Source organism: Notothenia rossii, assembly GCF_949606895.1.
Source record: "Notothenia rossii genome assembly, chromosome: 6".
In the NCBI taxonomy this organism is placed as follows: Eukaryota; Metazoa; Chordata; class Actinopteri; order Perciformes; family Nototheniidae; genus Notothenia; species Notothenia rossii.
In genome coordinates this window covers 3,067,272-3,082,021 of record NC_136909.1, presented here as the reverse complement: position 1 = coordinate 3,082,021, position 14,750 = coordinate 3,067,272, and the positions used below count along the sequence as shown (strand labels likewise).

The following is a 14,750-nucleotide window of genomic DNA, read 5'->3' as shown; positions in this document are numbered from 1 at the left end:
TGTGGTGAGGCCGTGCCATTGCTTTCTTGTATTAAAGTGCCCTTTCATACATTCAGCACATTCCTATCTTAATAATGGATTTGCATGAACATTTATTTTATTCTGCTAGTATTTGTCCTTTTTAGTTAATTCTTCACTGTGAAATATAATGGTTATAAAATAAGCATTTTTTGCCATTTGGCACAATGAACTTTAATTTTTCAGGAGAATCGTTTCCTTTAAGCTCCCTTGATTTGTTCACAATAATGTATGCAACGCATTTCACATTTTAATAAAAAAAATTGTTTTATTTTTAATGTGTTTGTTAATTAGTTTAGGATGCATGATGGGAAAAGCCGAAAGCTATTATGGATGTTATGTCTGTTGTTAATATTGTTTTATTCTTAAAAAAACACATTAATGTTGTTCAAATGAATGTTTTTGTTTTTATTGATTATCTATTTAAAAAATGTATTGATAAATGCTGTAGATAAGAGATTAGGATGGATCGTGTACATAAAAGATATCTCTGCACAGAAATAATCTAATGTGGTATATTGTGGGATATGTTTGGTGTGTATGGGACAGATTATATAACAACCCTAATCATTGAAAGCATCCGTGCTCAGAAACACACACGTTAACTGTTCATCTGTGGAATGTTCTCATTATGGGAATCCTTGCACCTGTTCGGTGAGGAAGGGATTTGGCAGATAAAGATAGCATGGTCAAAACACTGAACTTTGTTGGATCTTCAGCAAACTTCATTCTAATGGAACTCTTTTGACTATTTAGGTTAAATGAGTGTTAACATAGTGATGTTAAGATCTCAAAGACATCCGGCCCAACTTCAGAGGTTTCTCCACAACAATATGCAGGTTGTTTTTACCTTAATAGTGTAAGAATAGCCTGAGCAGGCTAGGTAGATTAAACAGAACACTATAGCATGTAGTTTAAACAAAACATGCATGTTGCTTTAACAGGTACAAATTAAATATACTGACCATATTCAAAGCCTAAAATGAACATTGAAAAGTAATGTTGATTAAACATAGGGTAAGGAAATATTCAAATGAACATAAAAATGTAATGTTTCCTTGAAATAAAATAATTGTGGGTATTTAACATAATTGAATAGTTTTAAGTGGACATTCAAATCATGTGAATCCAACAGCCTTTTTTTCAGTGTGTGCTCCCTCTGTCAGGTGGACACAGCTTATTAACAATACAACTAAGTCAATTAAAAACTATAAGCACTTATATAGCATCACTGATAACATCACATAATACAATTCCAATTTTATAAACATTGAATACTTTCCGCCATTATAACTCAAAACTTACCCTGATCCCCATAAACCACATGGACACACACCGCTGTAGTGTTGCCATGGCAGCAACACCAGTTCTAAACAGGTGTGTATGAACTGCACAACAGATATTTGAAAAATAAAATCTCAAAAACACAATTTAAAAAGGAAATGGTCATCTGACATCAAACTGACAGACAAAGGAAACATCTCCAAAGCTGTTATATATATTTGTATAACATAAAGAACGCATATTAATAATATGATTATTAGTATCTTTATATCACTGTTTTATTCCAATGTACATTATCTTTTTAAATAGTTGTTACACTGTTTATTCTATTTCACATGTACAGTACATGATTTAATTATTCCAGAACTGTACTTGAACCATTGTGTCACTAACATCTTTTTTTGCACCGCTAACCTTCCTTATTATTATTATTTATTTACTTTGCATTTTTAAAAATAAAAGATAGCCATGTAAAGTGTAAGGCGTGGGCTAAAGCTTTTGATATGACATGTCTCTTCCTTGTTCAAAGTACTGAAGCTCTACTCTGTGAAAGAACATGTCCGCCTGCTCGTTTCCTGATATCTGAATCAGACTGAAACACAGAACATGTTTTCTGGGTGTCGGCTGTTTCTGCTTCAGAAAGCCCGTAGAGGTGACTGGTCATAACTTTTGTAAGTGAACACACTGAGTACACGCTGCTGCAGAACTTTATCACATTATTACAGTAGGCCTAAATCTACATTGTTTCCACATAGATAAAAGTACTCTCCCGTAAAGATGACTGGTCATAACTTCAGTTGCACACTAACACGCTGTTCCAGTAGTCTACATATTGTATACGGTAAAACTACATTATTATTAACATTATATTGTTCTATCGACTACATTTACAATCCTGGTGTAGTCATTTGACCTATTTTACTTACTTTTTGATGTAATTTTGTCTAAGGTGACTGACCTGCATGAAGTCTTGCTTCGGCTCTGCTGCGAAAGTAAAAAAACTGGTCTGACGACAGTTAGAAATAGCTGAAGTGTAATTGTGTAATACGTAGCAGTTTGATTTAGTGTCTTCTTTACCATTAGTGGTTAACTACAACATCCTTGAAGCTTAGCTGTTTAAAACATGTCGATATGTAGGCCTATGTTTATTGGGCTTTATGTTGAATATTTAAAATATAAGAAAGAAATGACAAAATGTATATTACAATAAAATGTTGTGCATCAATTAAATATGGAATCTAACTTTTTCCATCTCATTTTTTACAAAGTTGATTTTAAATAAACAAACAAATGAAAACTCAGTTTTATTCACACATTCTCTGATAAGTCACAGTCACATGAATAATAATTATATATAAAAACTGTAGTGGAATGTGTGGCTGGTAATTTAGGCATCATTATGCAATATATTTTATATATACATGTTTTTCTATATTCAAAATGCTTTCAAAATCATTAGGAGCAAATGTGAAAAGAGAACATCAGACCATCTGTGTATTATGTTAGAGCTCCACCTGCTGGACATGACGATGAACACACCAGCCTGTCCTCCAAAAAAAGACCAAATAGGTTAATTGTTCAACAGCTTATTACGACCTAAAGTTTAAAGTTTAGCAGTTTAAAACGTGACTATATGTCGTAATAAGCTTTTGGACAATCAACATATTTGGTCTTTTTTTGGAGGACTTGTTGCAGCTTTAACATTTACTCTGTCTTATACACACAACACTTTTGTACAAAATAAAGTTTATTGCCATTATTAATTTACATTAAGCGTTTCAAAACATCATAGACAAAATATTCAGTCACAGGATTTCTACCATCATCATCATCATCATCATCATCATCATTGCCTGCGTTACAGTCTTTTTAACGAGGATAAGAAACAGCATTTTGTTTTTTACAGGTATGGCTTTAGTGATACAGTAATGGTGCGTTCAGGGGCTTATCTCCATGTACATAATATGGTACAAACTACAACAAAATGAATATTTTACCGTGATTTAATTGTAATACACGTTTCAAGATCATGCAGAACTAACAAAATAATGATACCAGTTTCTAAAAACCATGAATTAATGCTTTGATGAGTCTGTACACAAGACGGCAGAGGAAACACTTTTAAAATGCTTGTTTTCTGAATGGAGATCTGATCAATCATGCTAAGCTAACGTTGTAGCTGCTCCGTCCACACTCACAACAACGTTATACAGACAGGAATAAAGCAGCGACTGTATTCACGATCTCATAAACAGTCTGTGGTTTGAAAATGTAAACCTTTCCTCCAGTTTCTGAACAGATATGAGGAGCTTTGAGCTCTGTGTGCTAACCGCTAACGGCTAACGGCTAACAGCTAACGGCTAACAGCTAACGGCTAACAGCTAACGGCTGAATCTGATGGAGATATTTGTACACACCAGGGAAATCTTTCAAAAGTGGAAACAAGGACTATCATTAGTCACCCACTCAAAATCCCAAGATAGCCACCAATGGTGAGGTAATCTCTTTCACTCACTTAAAATAAATCATCTTGGAGTCAAATCAAACCATTTTTGTATTTGAAACCAAATTCAAACGTCAGGAGTTACTAATGCCAGAAGACTAGTAGCCTATAAGTATTCAGGGTTTTTTCTAGATAAAATATAACATGAGGGCAATACTGTGGCGCTGATCTTATAAGATATATCAATACGTATCAATTAGTCTGTCAGTCTATCCGCTTCTTTACATGTAATCACGACGCACACAAAAATCGCATCATGAACGCACCATAATGCTCATGGTCTGTGTAATATTTGCCCAATGTTCACTATTTACAGAAATGTTATCAGTAATGCAAAACATCAATGCTCCCTTTTTAAGAAACATAACAAATATATATATATATATATATATTCCGTAGACTTATATACAATTGAGACCAATGTGTAGCTATGCTGAAAAGGACATTATTTAATTGGGAAATAACCGTATCTTGTTGAGTTTTGTCTTAATACTGTTTTTTAAATCCATATAATCTGACGGAGATTCTGTATCTTATATAAAAAAGACATTTCTCTAACTTCTTTCCCTCGTTATTCAGAATTTTGAACAATTGAGATTCAACAAAGCAGGCTGATGTGTAGCAGCTTTCAGTGGCAGTGTGAATTCAGTACTAATCATTTCATTTGGGTTGTTAGTCTTTTTACACATTGCACCAGAAAAGCATGACCATTATGAAAAAGCAGTTTAAAAATACACTGTAAAAAATATTGCTGGAAACTGTTTGACAATAACATTCAGTCTTATCGTGAACACAACAGCTATAAAACGTATGGCTCACGTTCAGGGCTGTTAGCACCCTGTGGTTTAACAACAAAGTGCAGTTCTTCCCTGTAATCTCAAATCATCAGCGCACGGCGTTCAGGAGACGAGTTCAAGTCCAGAATCTCCGTCTCGCTGCAGAGGAAAAGGCCGAGACACGACGAGTTTAATAAAAAAAACTCAGTTTCTCTGTGTGTTGAAGGTGAGTCTCTGCAGGACCTGGCACTTCAGACTTTAGGAGGAGGGACCGGCCTCAGAGCCTGCAGGAAAAACAAAAACATTCATTCACTAAAGCTTTCAACATTCTATCATGTGACTTTTTATACTTTGATAGACATTTTCAACATATTATGGCTTCTTTCGAAAAAGGTTTGACGGACTCAACTTTTTATTTTTACAATGTTCATTATACTACATGTATGACTTTATTTTCGGCAGACTAAACCATTATTTTTTTACCGCATACTAGACTGTGACTTTATTTCAGACGAACCATATTATGACTTTTATTGTCCTACTTAACTGTGAACTTTTTAGAAATACTATGACTTTATTTACCGCGTTCTAAACTATAACTCTTTTAACATATCATAATATGGCTTTTTTAGAGATCATAGGCTAACTTTATTTCAACATATATACTGTGAGTATTTTGGTCCTATATCACTTTGTTCGACATACCATGACTTTTAATAAAAGCATTTAACATACTGTACAGTTACTGTTTTTACAACATACTATTTTATGACATTTTGTAAATATTTGGACATATTACACTGACTTTCATTGAACGTACTTTAATATGACTTTCTTATGCAGTTATTATTATTATAGGTATTATATAATGCAGTATGATCAGTACCTGGCGAGCAGCGCTGTAGTTCTGTCCCGGGGGTTTGGGTCTGTTTCCGGCTGGAGGGGGGGGGCGGTGGAGCTCCTTTGGGTTTGGGCCTTACAACCTAAAATATAAATATTGTTATTTATGTATTGAGTTGTATTTTTAAGCTGCTGCAACACATCCAACATAAAACCATCTTCACGGTGGGGGTTTCCCAGCATTACCTGCACTGTAGTCTGTTGACTGAGCATCACTGGCAGCTTCCTCTGCGTGTGTGAACTGTTAGAAAACAAGAGATTGTGAAGGTGACTTTCAGCATAAAGGCCTCACTACAATCTGAAATACGGTTTATTTACTCACGTTGGCAACATGGGACTTTGTCGTTTCTTACAGATGAATCCGATCACTCCAGCAATCACACCTAACACCACTAAAATCACCGTCAGAGCGATGGCCACCGTGGCTCTGATGTAGAAGAGACATGAGGAAGAGGGGACACATGTTGATGTAGTAGAGACTTGAAGAAGAGGGGACACATGTTGATGTAGAAGAGACATGAAGAAGAGGGGACACATGTTGATGTAGAAGAGACATGAAGAAGAGGGGACACATGTTGATGTAGAAGAGACATGAAGAAGATGGGACACATGTTGATGTAGAAGAGACATGAAGAAGAGGGGACACATGTTGATGTAGAAGAGACATGAAGAAGAGGGGACACATGTTGATGTAGAAGAGACATGGAGAAGAGGGGACACATGTTGATGTAGAAGAGACATGAAGAAGAGGGGACACACGTTGATGTAGAAGAGACATGAAGAAGAGGGGACACATGTTGATGTAGAAGAGACATGAGGAAGAGGGGACACATGTTGATGTAGAAGAGACATGAAGAAGAGGGGACACATGTTGATGTAGAAGAGACATGAAGAAGAGGGGACACATGTTGATGTAGAAGAGACATGAAGAAGAGGGGACACATGTTGATGAAGAAGAGACATGAAGAAGAGGGGACACATGTTGATGTAGAAGAGACATGGAGAAGAGGGGACACATGTTGATGTAGAAGAGACATGAAGAAGAGGGGACACATGTTGATGTAGAAGAGACATGAAGAAGAGGGGACACATGTTGATGTAGAAGAGACATGGAGAAGAGGGGACACATGTTGATGAAGAAGAGACATGAAGAAGAGGGGACACATGTTGATGTAGAAGAGACATGGAGAAGAGGGGACACATGTTGATGTAGAAGAGACATGAGGAAGAGGGGACACATGTTGATGTAGAAGAGACATGAAGAAGAGGGGACACATGTTGATGTAGAAGAGACATGGAGAAGAGGGGACACATGTTGATGTAGAAGAGACATGAAGAAGAGGGGACACATGTTGATGGAGAAGAGACATGGAGAAGAGGGGACAGATGTTGATGTAGAAGAGACATGAGGAAGAGGGGACACATGTTGATGTAGAAGAGACATGAAGAAGAGGGGACACATGTTGATGTAGAAGAGACATGAGGAAGAGGGGACACATGTTGATGTAGAAGAGACATGAGGAAGAGGGGACACATGTTGATGTAGAAGAGACATGAAGAAGAGGGGACACATGTTGATGTAGAAGAGACATGAAGAAGAGGGGACACATGTTGATGTAGAAGAGACATGAGGAAGAGGGGACACATGTTGATGTAGAAGAGACATGGAGAAGAGGGGACACATGTTGATGGAGAAGAGACATGGAGAAGAGGGGACAGATGTTGATGTAGAAGAGACATGAGGAAGAGGGGACACATGTTGATGTAGAAGAGACATGAGGAAGAGGGGACACATGTTGATGTAGAAGAGACATGAGGAAGAGGGGACACATGTTGATGTAGAAGAGACATGAAGAAGAGGGGACACATGTTGATGTAGAAGAGACAAATTCAACATTGGTCATGTAGAAGTCCCGCAGTAGCCTCACCTGTAGAGAGACCCTCGGAGGCCTCTTTGGAGGAGCAGCCAGGAGGCCTCCAGCCGGCCTCACACTGACACTCACTCCTGTGGTTACACACCTGAGGACACACAATGCACCCTGCTGGTATCATGAGTTGTTCAATGTGCTTCAAGTTCCCTGCTACGCTCCTCTGGTGCTGTCTTAAACCTTTCCTTAGAAGATGTGATGAACTGTAAGGTGTCCTTGGTGCTTTGAAAGGCGCCTCTAAATAGAATTATTATTAATGGCAGTCTGAAGGAGCAGCCGTGTTTAAAACATTTCACTCTTTAATACCGTTTAATTTACCCATAAGTCAAATCATTTAATATCGTTGAAGCGGCCACTTTCAGCCGCATGACTAACATTTGTTCCATTTCCAGAAATAAATTGTAACAGGTTTTTGTATTTGCCTTCAGCCTGATTTAGTTCACTTTCTTAGCATTTGTTTTCAGAGAAACTCAGAAATCCACTCCAATGTGTAAATCACATTGAATGTATTGCAGCACGGTCTCTTCCTGCTTACACTCTAAAGTAAATACAGATCATTGGGTGAGACAAAGCTAAATGAAATGTGTATTTTGTGTCTTTCTCCTTGTTGTGGTTTTGTATTTGATCACAGGCAACAACTTGTTAATATTCTTATTTCACTGTCATCGCACCTAATGATTGAATTTCTCTTGTTTGGTTTTTTCTTTTATTTATTGTTTATTTTTATAATGTATTTATTAGTGGTTTTCAGCACTTTAAAGCTTTTATGCATTATTTTCTGTTCCATTAAAAGCAGCAACTTCCAGGTCTAAAGAGCGAAGCCTTAACCCTGCACTCCCTGAAACATCCAGCAGGGGGCGACTGCTCTGTTTGAATACAAGACCTATGAGGACATCTCTTTACATTTCACTTCATTTATAAACATTTTCCTGATGAGTTTTTGTTCTCAATCTCTTGTTTCAAGTTTGCTTTGATTCAGCATGATGTTCATTTAGTATATTATGGTCTTATTTAGAGTCAAATAGACGATAAAGCAGAGTTTACTTTAGGGGCGGGGCTTACGTTTGATTTACGTTTTTTGTCTTGTCTTGCAAATATATAACTTTTTCACCGCTTGTGTTTCTACTGTTCGGTCGCCTGAACATGTATTTTTCAGTAAACTGTTGAACTTGGCTCTTCTAGTTCCAATAAACCAAGACGGTAACGACCAAAAACCCCAAATTGAGTCGACAAACAAACGCGTGAAGTCACGGTGAATGCCTCTACTTCCTGTACACAGTAAGTGAACATAAACAACAACAAAAACTCTGATCAGTGTTGGTGTTTACTCACAGCGTGTCCTTGGCATTTGGCTGAACAGTTTGTGTTTCTGTACGCCGTCTGAAGCTCCACGCACTCGTTCTGACTGCACACCTGGAGAGAGAGTGGACATATGTTACTTTGATTGTAGATTTAATATTAAAACATGAAGAGCTCGATCTTCAGGTTCTTAGAGAGATGGATCAGGACAAAAAGAGAGGGGGTCTTTGTTCGTGAGACTTTCAGAGTCTCTTTACACAGAGGGGACACATGTTGATGTAGAAGAGACATGGAGAAGAGGGGACACATGTTGATGTAGAAGAGACATGGAGAAGAGGGGACACATGTTGATGTAGAAGAGACATGAAGAAGAGGGGACACATGTTGATGTAGAAGAGACATGAAGAAGAGGGGACACATGTTGATGTAGAAGAGACATGAAGAAGAGGGGACACATGTTGATGTAGAAGAGACAGGAAGAAGAGGGGACACATGTTGATGTAGAAGGGACATGAAGAAGAGGGGACACATGTTGATGTAGAAGAGACATGAAGAAGAGGGGACAAATGTTGATGTAGAAGGGACATGAAGAAGAGGGGACACATGTTGATGTAGAAGAGACATGAAGAAGAGGGGACACATGTTGATGTAGAAGAGACATGAAGAAGAGGGGACACATGTTGATGTAGAAGAGACATGAAGAAGAGGGGACACATGTTGATGTAGAAGAGACATGGAGAAGAGGGGACACATGTTGATATAGAAGAGACATGAGGAAGAGGGGACACATGTTGATGTAGAAGAGACATGAAGAAGTGGACTTTGAGTATAGGGGACCTTTAAGTCAAGTTGGAAACAGAAAGCTAACGTTGTCTGAAAGCTGTCCAGTGATTTCTGTAACGACTCACTTTAATCCCGTTTAACAAAAGTAAAATCCAGAGACTTAAATCTCTGTCAGAGTGTGGGTCGATGACCTTTGAACTTGATTTGTTCTTTTTGAAGTGATTCATTATTACACGCTTTACTGGCGCTGTATTTACTGTGTTCAGCATTTAGCAGCAACACACTGATGTGGGGGAAACTTCTGTAGCCATGGAGAGTCAGGACTCAGAGAGACACGAGGAGAGCTGGAGCTTTGATGGAACAAGACATGTCATGAGCCACGAGTTGAGATGCCACAATCAACTCTAAAGATCTCTACCTCAGACCCGTGTATTTAGCTGGTTCAGAGAGACTAATCAACATGCTGCAGAACAAGATAGAACCAGAACACCTCTATGAGCTGATCCAGCAGGCAGGAACAGAGAGACACTGAGAGCACAGCAGCCAGCTTACAGGTGCCTGTGCTCAGTGAGGTCAGCATGAACTGATACACTGGGTCAAAGTTATGGGCCTTGGGAAATATTTCCCCAACAACTAATGTTAAAACACTTGTCAGTTTTTTATGATTTGCGTGAAAACTGCTCGCCAAATTAGAATTAGAAAAGTCAAAGCAAGACGCTCCGAGCTCTCCGCTCCTTTAGATGTCAAAGTCAACTTTATTGTCAATCTGTCAGTTTGTGAGAACACAGAGAGACAGAGAGATCGAAATACCGTTTCCCACAATCCCGAATACAAAAACAAAGATGTATACAAATACACAATCAACAGACACATTTATACATAAGCACACATTAAGACAAACAAAATCACAACAATCAGCATATAAGAAAATAACAGTCGCTTCAATGACTTTTAGAAATGTGCAACACTTTCCATAGCAGCGTAGAAAGTGTCTAACGATGTGTTTTTGGGGCATGTTACCTTTCCTTCCCCACATCTGGTCCCCGTGTCCACCTGGCCGTAGTCTTTGGTGAAATCTCCAAAAACCGCTGCCTTGCAGTTCCCGACTTTGACCATCCGGCCGTAGTTGGGGTTGCTGCTGCCGCCCTCACAGACCAGCTTCCCACAGAAGATATCTCTGAAGACAAAGAGGGGACAGAAACGGTTAGACAAATACTGAATGTCCTCTTCCAGTATGAGAGTAGCATGCTAACAAAGGTATCCCAACTGTAGCTGTGAACATGACAGGATGTGTGATTACCTAGAAGAGCATCAGAACTAAAGTAACAGACAGAGAATCAGCACTTTGGAAACAGGGCTGAAACAGAGGGGATTATGGGTAATGCAATGATCTGTTTGGTGTTCCAGCCAATCAGAGACAGGCTCTGTGTATATCTGAGACCTGTGATATACTGATGAAGAACAGAATAACAGGGGACCTTTAAAGCTTCTGTGAGATTAGGCTTGTTTGAGACAAGCGAGACCTGCACAGACCTGCGAAATTCAAATCAACGTCTTGCTCGTGCGTTGCATGATGGTTCATTTTGTCCGACTTGCTCTGGAGGCTCGCCTACATGAGACGTTGAAATCTCGCGGGACAAAGATGCCCGCAGCCTTGAGAGCGAGGCGCGGCGAGGCGGCGCAGTTCCTCTCCACGGGCTGCGGAGGCGAAATGCTTGATGGGAAACGACTCGCTGGTATCTCGAGCTGAGCGCTCATTGGTGGTTTTTACAACGTGCTGCTGATGAAACTCTCCAATTGGCTCGGCAAAAGTTTGTTGTTGTTTTGTGTCAGCTTTACGTCGCCCCCTCCATTAACATTTTTCGTAATTGTTCCACAATGTTTATCATCATGAAATGAATATCTATATATGTTATACTATATTTGCACTGCTTACCGTTTTTATACTTTATATATCTTAGCATATTCATACACACTGTTCATACTGCTCACAGGCTGCTGTGTGTATCTAGTGTATTCATACCCCTCACTGTTTATTCATCATTCAATTCATTCTATATTTTATTCTGTAGATTGTGTACATTACTTTTCACTTTACTGCTTGTTGCACTCCTAGTTGGAAGCTAAACTGCATTTCGTTGTCTCAGTACCTTTTAATCTGTGCAATAACAATAAAGTTGAATCAAATCTTGAGCAGGAACAAATGTATTTACTTAGTACATATCTGACATTAACGATTAAACACGTGTGCATTCTTTATAAATGCAAACCGAGTCAAGCCGACTCCGGAGGTGGCGGTATGCACCTTAAAGTTATTTGCAATCCGCCAAAAAACCGAGAGAAGAAGAAGAAGGCGAAGAAGAAGAAGGCGAAGAAGAAGAAGGCGAAGAAGGCGAAGAAGAAGAAGAAGAAGAAGAAGAAGAAGAAGAAAAAGAAGAAGAAGAAGAAGGAGAAGGAGAAGGAGAAGGAGAAGAAGAAGCCGACTCGGAGCTGTCCGACTTCAGGCGAGCTTTTTGAGACCTCCCCCGGCTGCGATCGGCTATTCTCGTCCACTTTCGAGGCGAGCCGCAACGCGTCTCAAACAAGCCTACTCAGTAGGCAGATTGCAAACCACTTTAAGGTGCATACCGCCACCTCCGGAGTCGGCTTGGAGTTGTCTTTTACTGTGCCACAGAACAACACAAAAACTTGTATTTTTATTGTTATTATTTTTAAAGTAAAGTAAAGTAACTTGTTACTAGTTACTTTTATAATTTAGTAACTAATAAAGTAACTAGTTACTTTTTTGAGAGCAGTAACTATAACTATTACTAGTTACGTTTTAAAAGTAACTTGCCCAACACTGCTCATTAGTAGCTTGTTTTGCGCGCTAGAATATTGACCCAAATCTGACTCCATACTCCTGTGTCTGATTGTCTGATTGTGTTCACCTGTTGCCCTTGTGTTTCTGCCTCCCCTGCCCAGCTGTGTCCTGTGATTACCCCTCTGTGTATTTAGTCTCGTCTTCCCCTGTGCTCCATGTTCGGTTGTCGTCTTTTCCTACCTGGTCTTGTCCATGTTCTGTGCCTGTTCCCGTCCGTCCAGCCGTCTGCTCCCGTTCCTTTTGTCCCCTGGATGTGGTTTGTTATTCAGTTATCAGCTTTTGAAAAATAAATAAACCGTAAACACCTGATTAAACAACTTCATCCCTGTATCTTGCGAAAATCATGTCCTTATACCTTTTTTTAAACAGTTTTACGTCAGTTCATCCCCTGAGCTCCTCATTCAAACTGTTCCAAAGCTTCACCCCACACACAGAAATACAGAAACCTCGCTTGGTTGTGCGCACCCTAACATTAGTGAATTTAAATAATCCCCTTAAATGATAATTCCCTTGACTTTTATTGAATGTCTGTGATGTCTCTAAAATGCTTGCATACAAACTCAAAAAAATAAGCAGTTCATTAATACATGTAGGGACATGGGTTGTACAATCAGAACTGATCATGATGACCAATGATACCTTGAGATTTTTTTCTCATCGCTGAACAAAATTCTTTGAGAATCTACCTTTGGCAAAACCAAGGAGATGGTTATGGACTTCATACAGTGCCAACATTCTCCCCCCACACCAGTGAACCTCTAGGGAGCCGACATTGAGATTGTAAAATCGTACCTGGGTGTTTATCTGAACAACAAAGTGGACTGGTCAGACAACCTAGCTGCTCTTAACAGGAAAGGACAGAGCAGACTGTACCTGCTGAGGAGACTGAGGTCTGTTGGGGTGCAGGGGGAACTCTTGCTCTTGCAGTGTAGTTTTCACAGTACACGTTCATTTTGACAACGAGAGAGAGGGGCAGATCGGGGCTTGCCCCACGTCGCTCAACACGGCTCAATAGGACACTAATCAGAATAACGCAGACTAAAAAAGCAATGTAGAGACCAGGGGCCTCATTTATAAACGTGGCGTACGCTCAAAAGATGGCGTACGACAATTTCTGAGCAATCTTTGTGATTTATGAAAAACAAACTTGATGGGAAAATGTGCGGTCCTCCACGGACACTCTGACCCATGCGTACGCACAACAACGGGAGAGATGAGAAATGTATCACACAGTATATGCAGAGACTCCTCAGAGCACACAAAAACATAACTTGGAGAAATAAATAAATACGGATATGTGATTGAAAACCACCTCGAATATGTTGTGTTAATGTTATGACATGTTTTCTCATAAATGATGCGGTAAGCAGGAGGACAGAATTACGTCTAAACTGACGCCGTGTTGCATTTCTATAGGTTTTAGATACGAGAATGGTTTTATATACTATCACGTTTAATCGTGTTTTATGTTGTTCGCCAAGACTTGATAAGTCGCTCGTAAAACACAGGAGGCATGGAAACTAAGAACACCATGTGGTAAATTGTACAGCTGATAATCACAACACATATGACGGAGGGGGGGGGGGGGGGTGGGGCGGGAATAGTGCGGAACTGCGAGCGCCTGTTACACACCCCCTTTAATTGACAATATTTATTTATATTTATTTTGCTCAAAACTTCTACCTTGAAAACTGTTCAGGTCTTTATATTTTAAAAGAAAATAATTGTTTCCTATTTATAACATAATTGCATTTTTTATATATATATCTTTGTTTCTTGACTTTTGTAGTACTTGGCATTTATGTTACTCCCTCTTCTAATGTTCATTGTTCTGCACCAATACACCAAAGTCAATTCCTCTATGTAAAGAACTTAAACCAATAAACCAAGTTCTATGCTAATCAGTATCAGAATAGAACATCAGTACATGTCAATTACATTATGTAGCATACATATATATTAGTCACTGCTAGGGATGGGTATCGTTTGAAATGTATAGATTCCGATTCCGGTTCCGCTTATCGATTCCGGTTCTTATCGATTCCCCGTTTCGATTCCAAAATTGTAAAAGAAAGAGGTCAAACGTTTAGATAACAAAAATATCTTAATTCTTTTAAGCTTTAACTGACATTTTTACAAATAAAAAAATATACATGCAATACAAATGTATTGCAAAATAGCTGTGCTTTATTTTAACAGAGCTATGCCTTTGGAAAGCTATTAACAGGCATTACACAGTGCCTTGTCTTTTTCTTTTTTAGTGTAGTGGAGCCTCACTTCAGAGCGTTTACCGCGATCCATCTTTGGTGTTATGAAGTGACTGAGCTCGTGAACTGGAGGACGGGGGGAGCCTCGCTGCGGGGCTACTGTGGACCTCTGTCGCCTGTCAGCGCAAC

General features: G+C 39.1%; 1 protein-coding gene across 3 annotated transcripts; it reads right to left on the bottom strand.

Annotated features, from left to right (window-relative positions):
• Positions 1–3,031: 3,031 nt before the first annotated feature.
• On the bottom strand, positions 3,032–12,618 carry LOC307043106 (disintegrin and metalloproteinase domain-containing protein 28-like). Of its 3 annotated transcripts, XM_079687349.1 has the most exons (8): positions 12,535–12,618; positions 10,512–10,668; positions 8,742–8,822; positions 7,410–7,500; positions 5,804–5,908; positions 5,668–5,722; positions 5,468–5,564; positions 3,032–4,865 (listed from the first exon to the last, which is right to left on the bottom strand). In XM_079687349.1, the coding sequence occupies exons 1-5, from the start codon at positions 12,546–12,548 to the stop codon at positions 5,886–5,888; spliced, it is 366 nt and encodes a 121-aa protein (XP_079543475.1). In that variant the 5' UTR covers positions 12,549–12,618; the 3' UTR covers positions 3,032–4,865; positions 5,468–5,564; positions 5,668–5,722; positions 5,804–5,885. The 3 variants fall into 3 exon arrangements, with proteins under 3 accessions (XP_079543475.1, XP_079543474.1, XP_079543476.1); XM_079687348.1 differs by lacking the exons at positions 3,032–4,865; positions 5,468–5,564; positions 5,668–5,722; positions 5,804–5,908 and having other exon boundaries at positions 7,274–7,500; XM_079687350.1 differs by lacking the exons at positions 3,032–4,865; positions 5,468–5,564; positions 5,668–5,722; positions 5,804–5,908; positions 12,535–12,618 and adding an exon at positions 10,792–10,846 and having other exon boundaries at positions 7,274–7,500.
• Between the last annotated feature and the right edge of the window lie 2,132 nt (positions 12,619–14,750).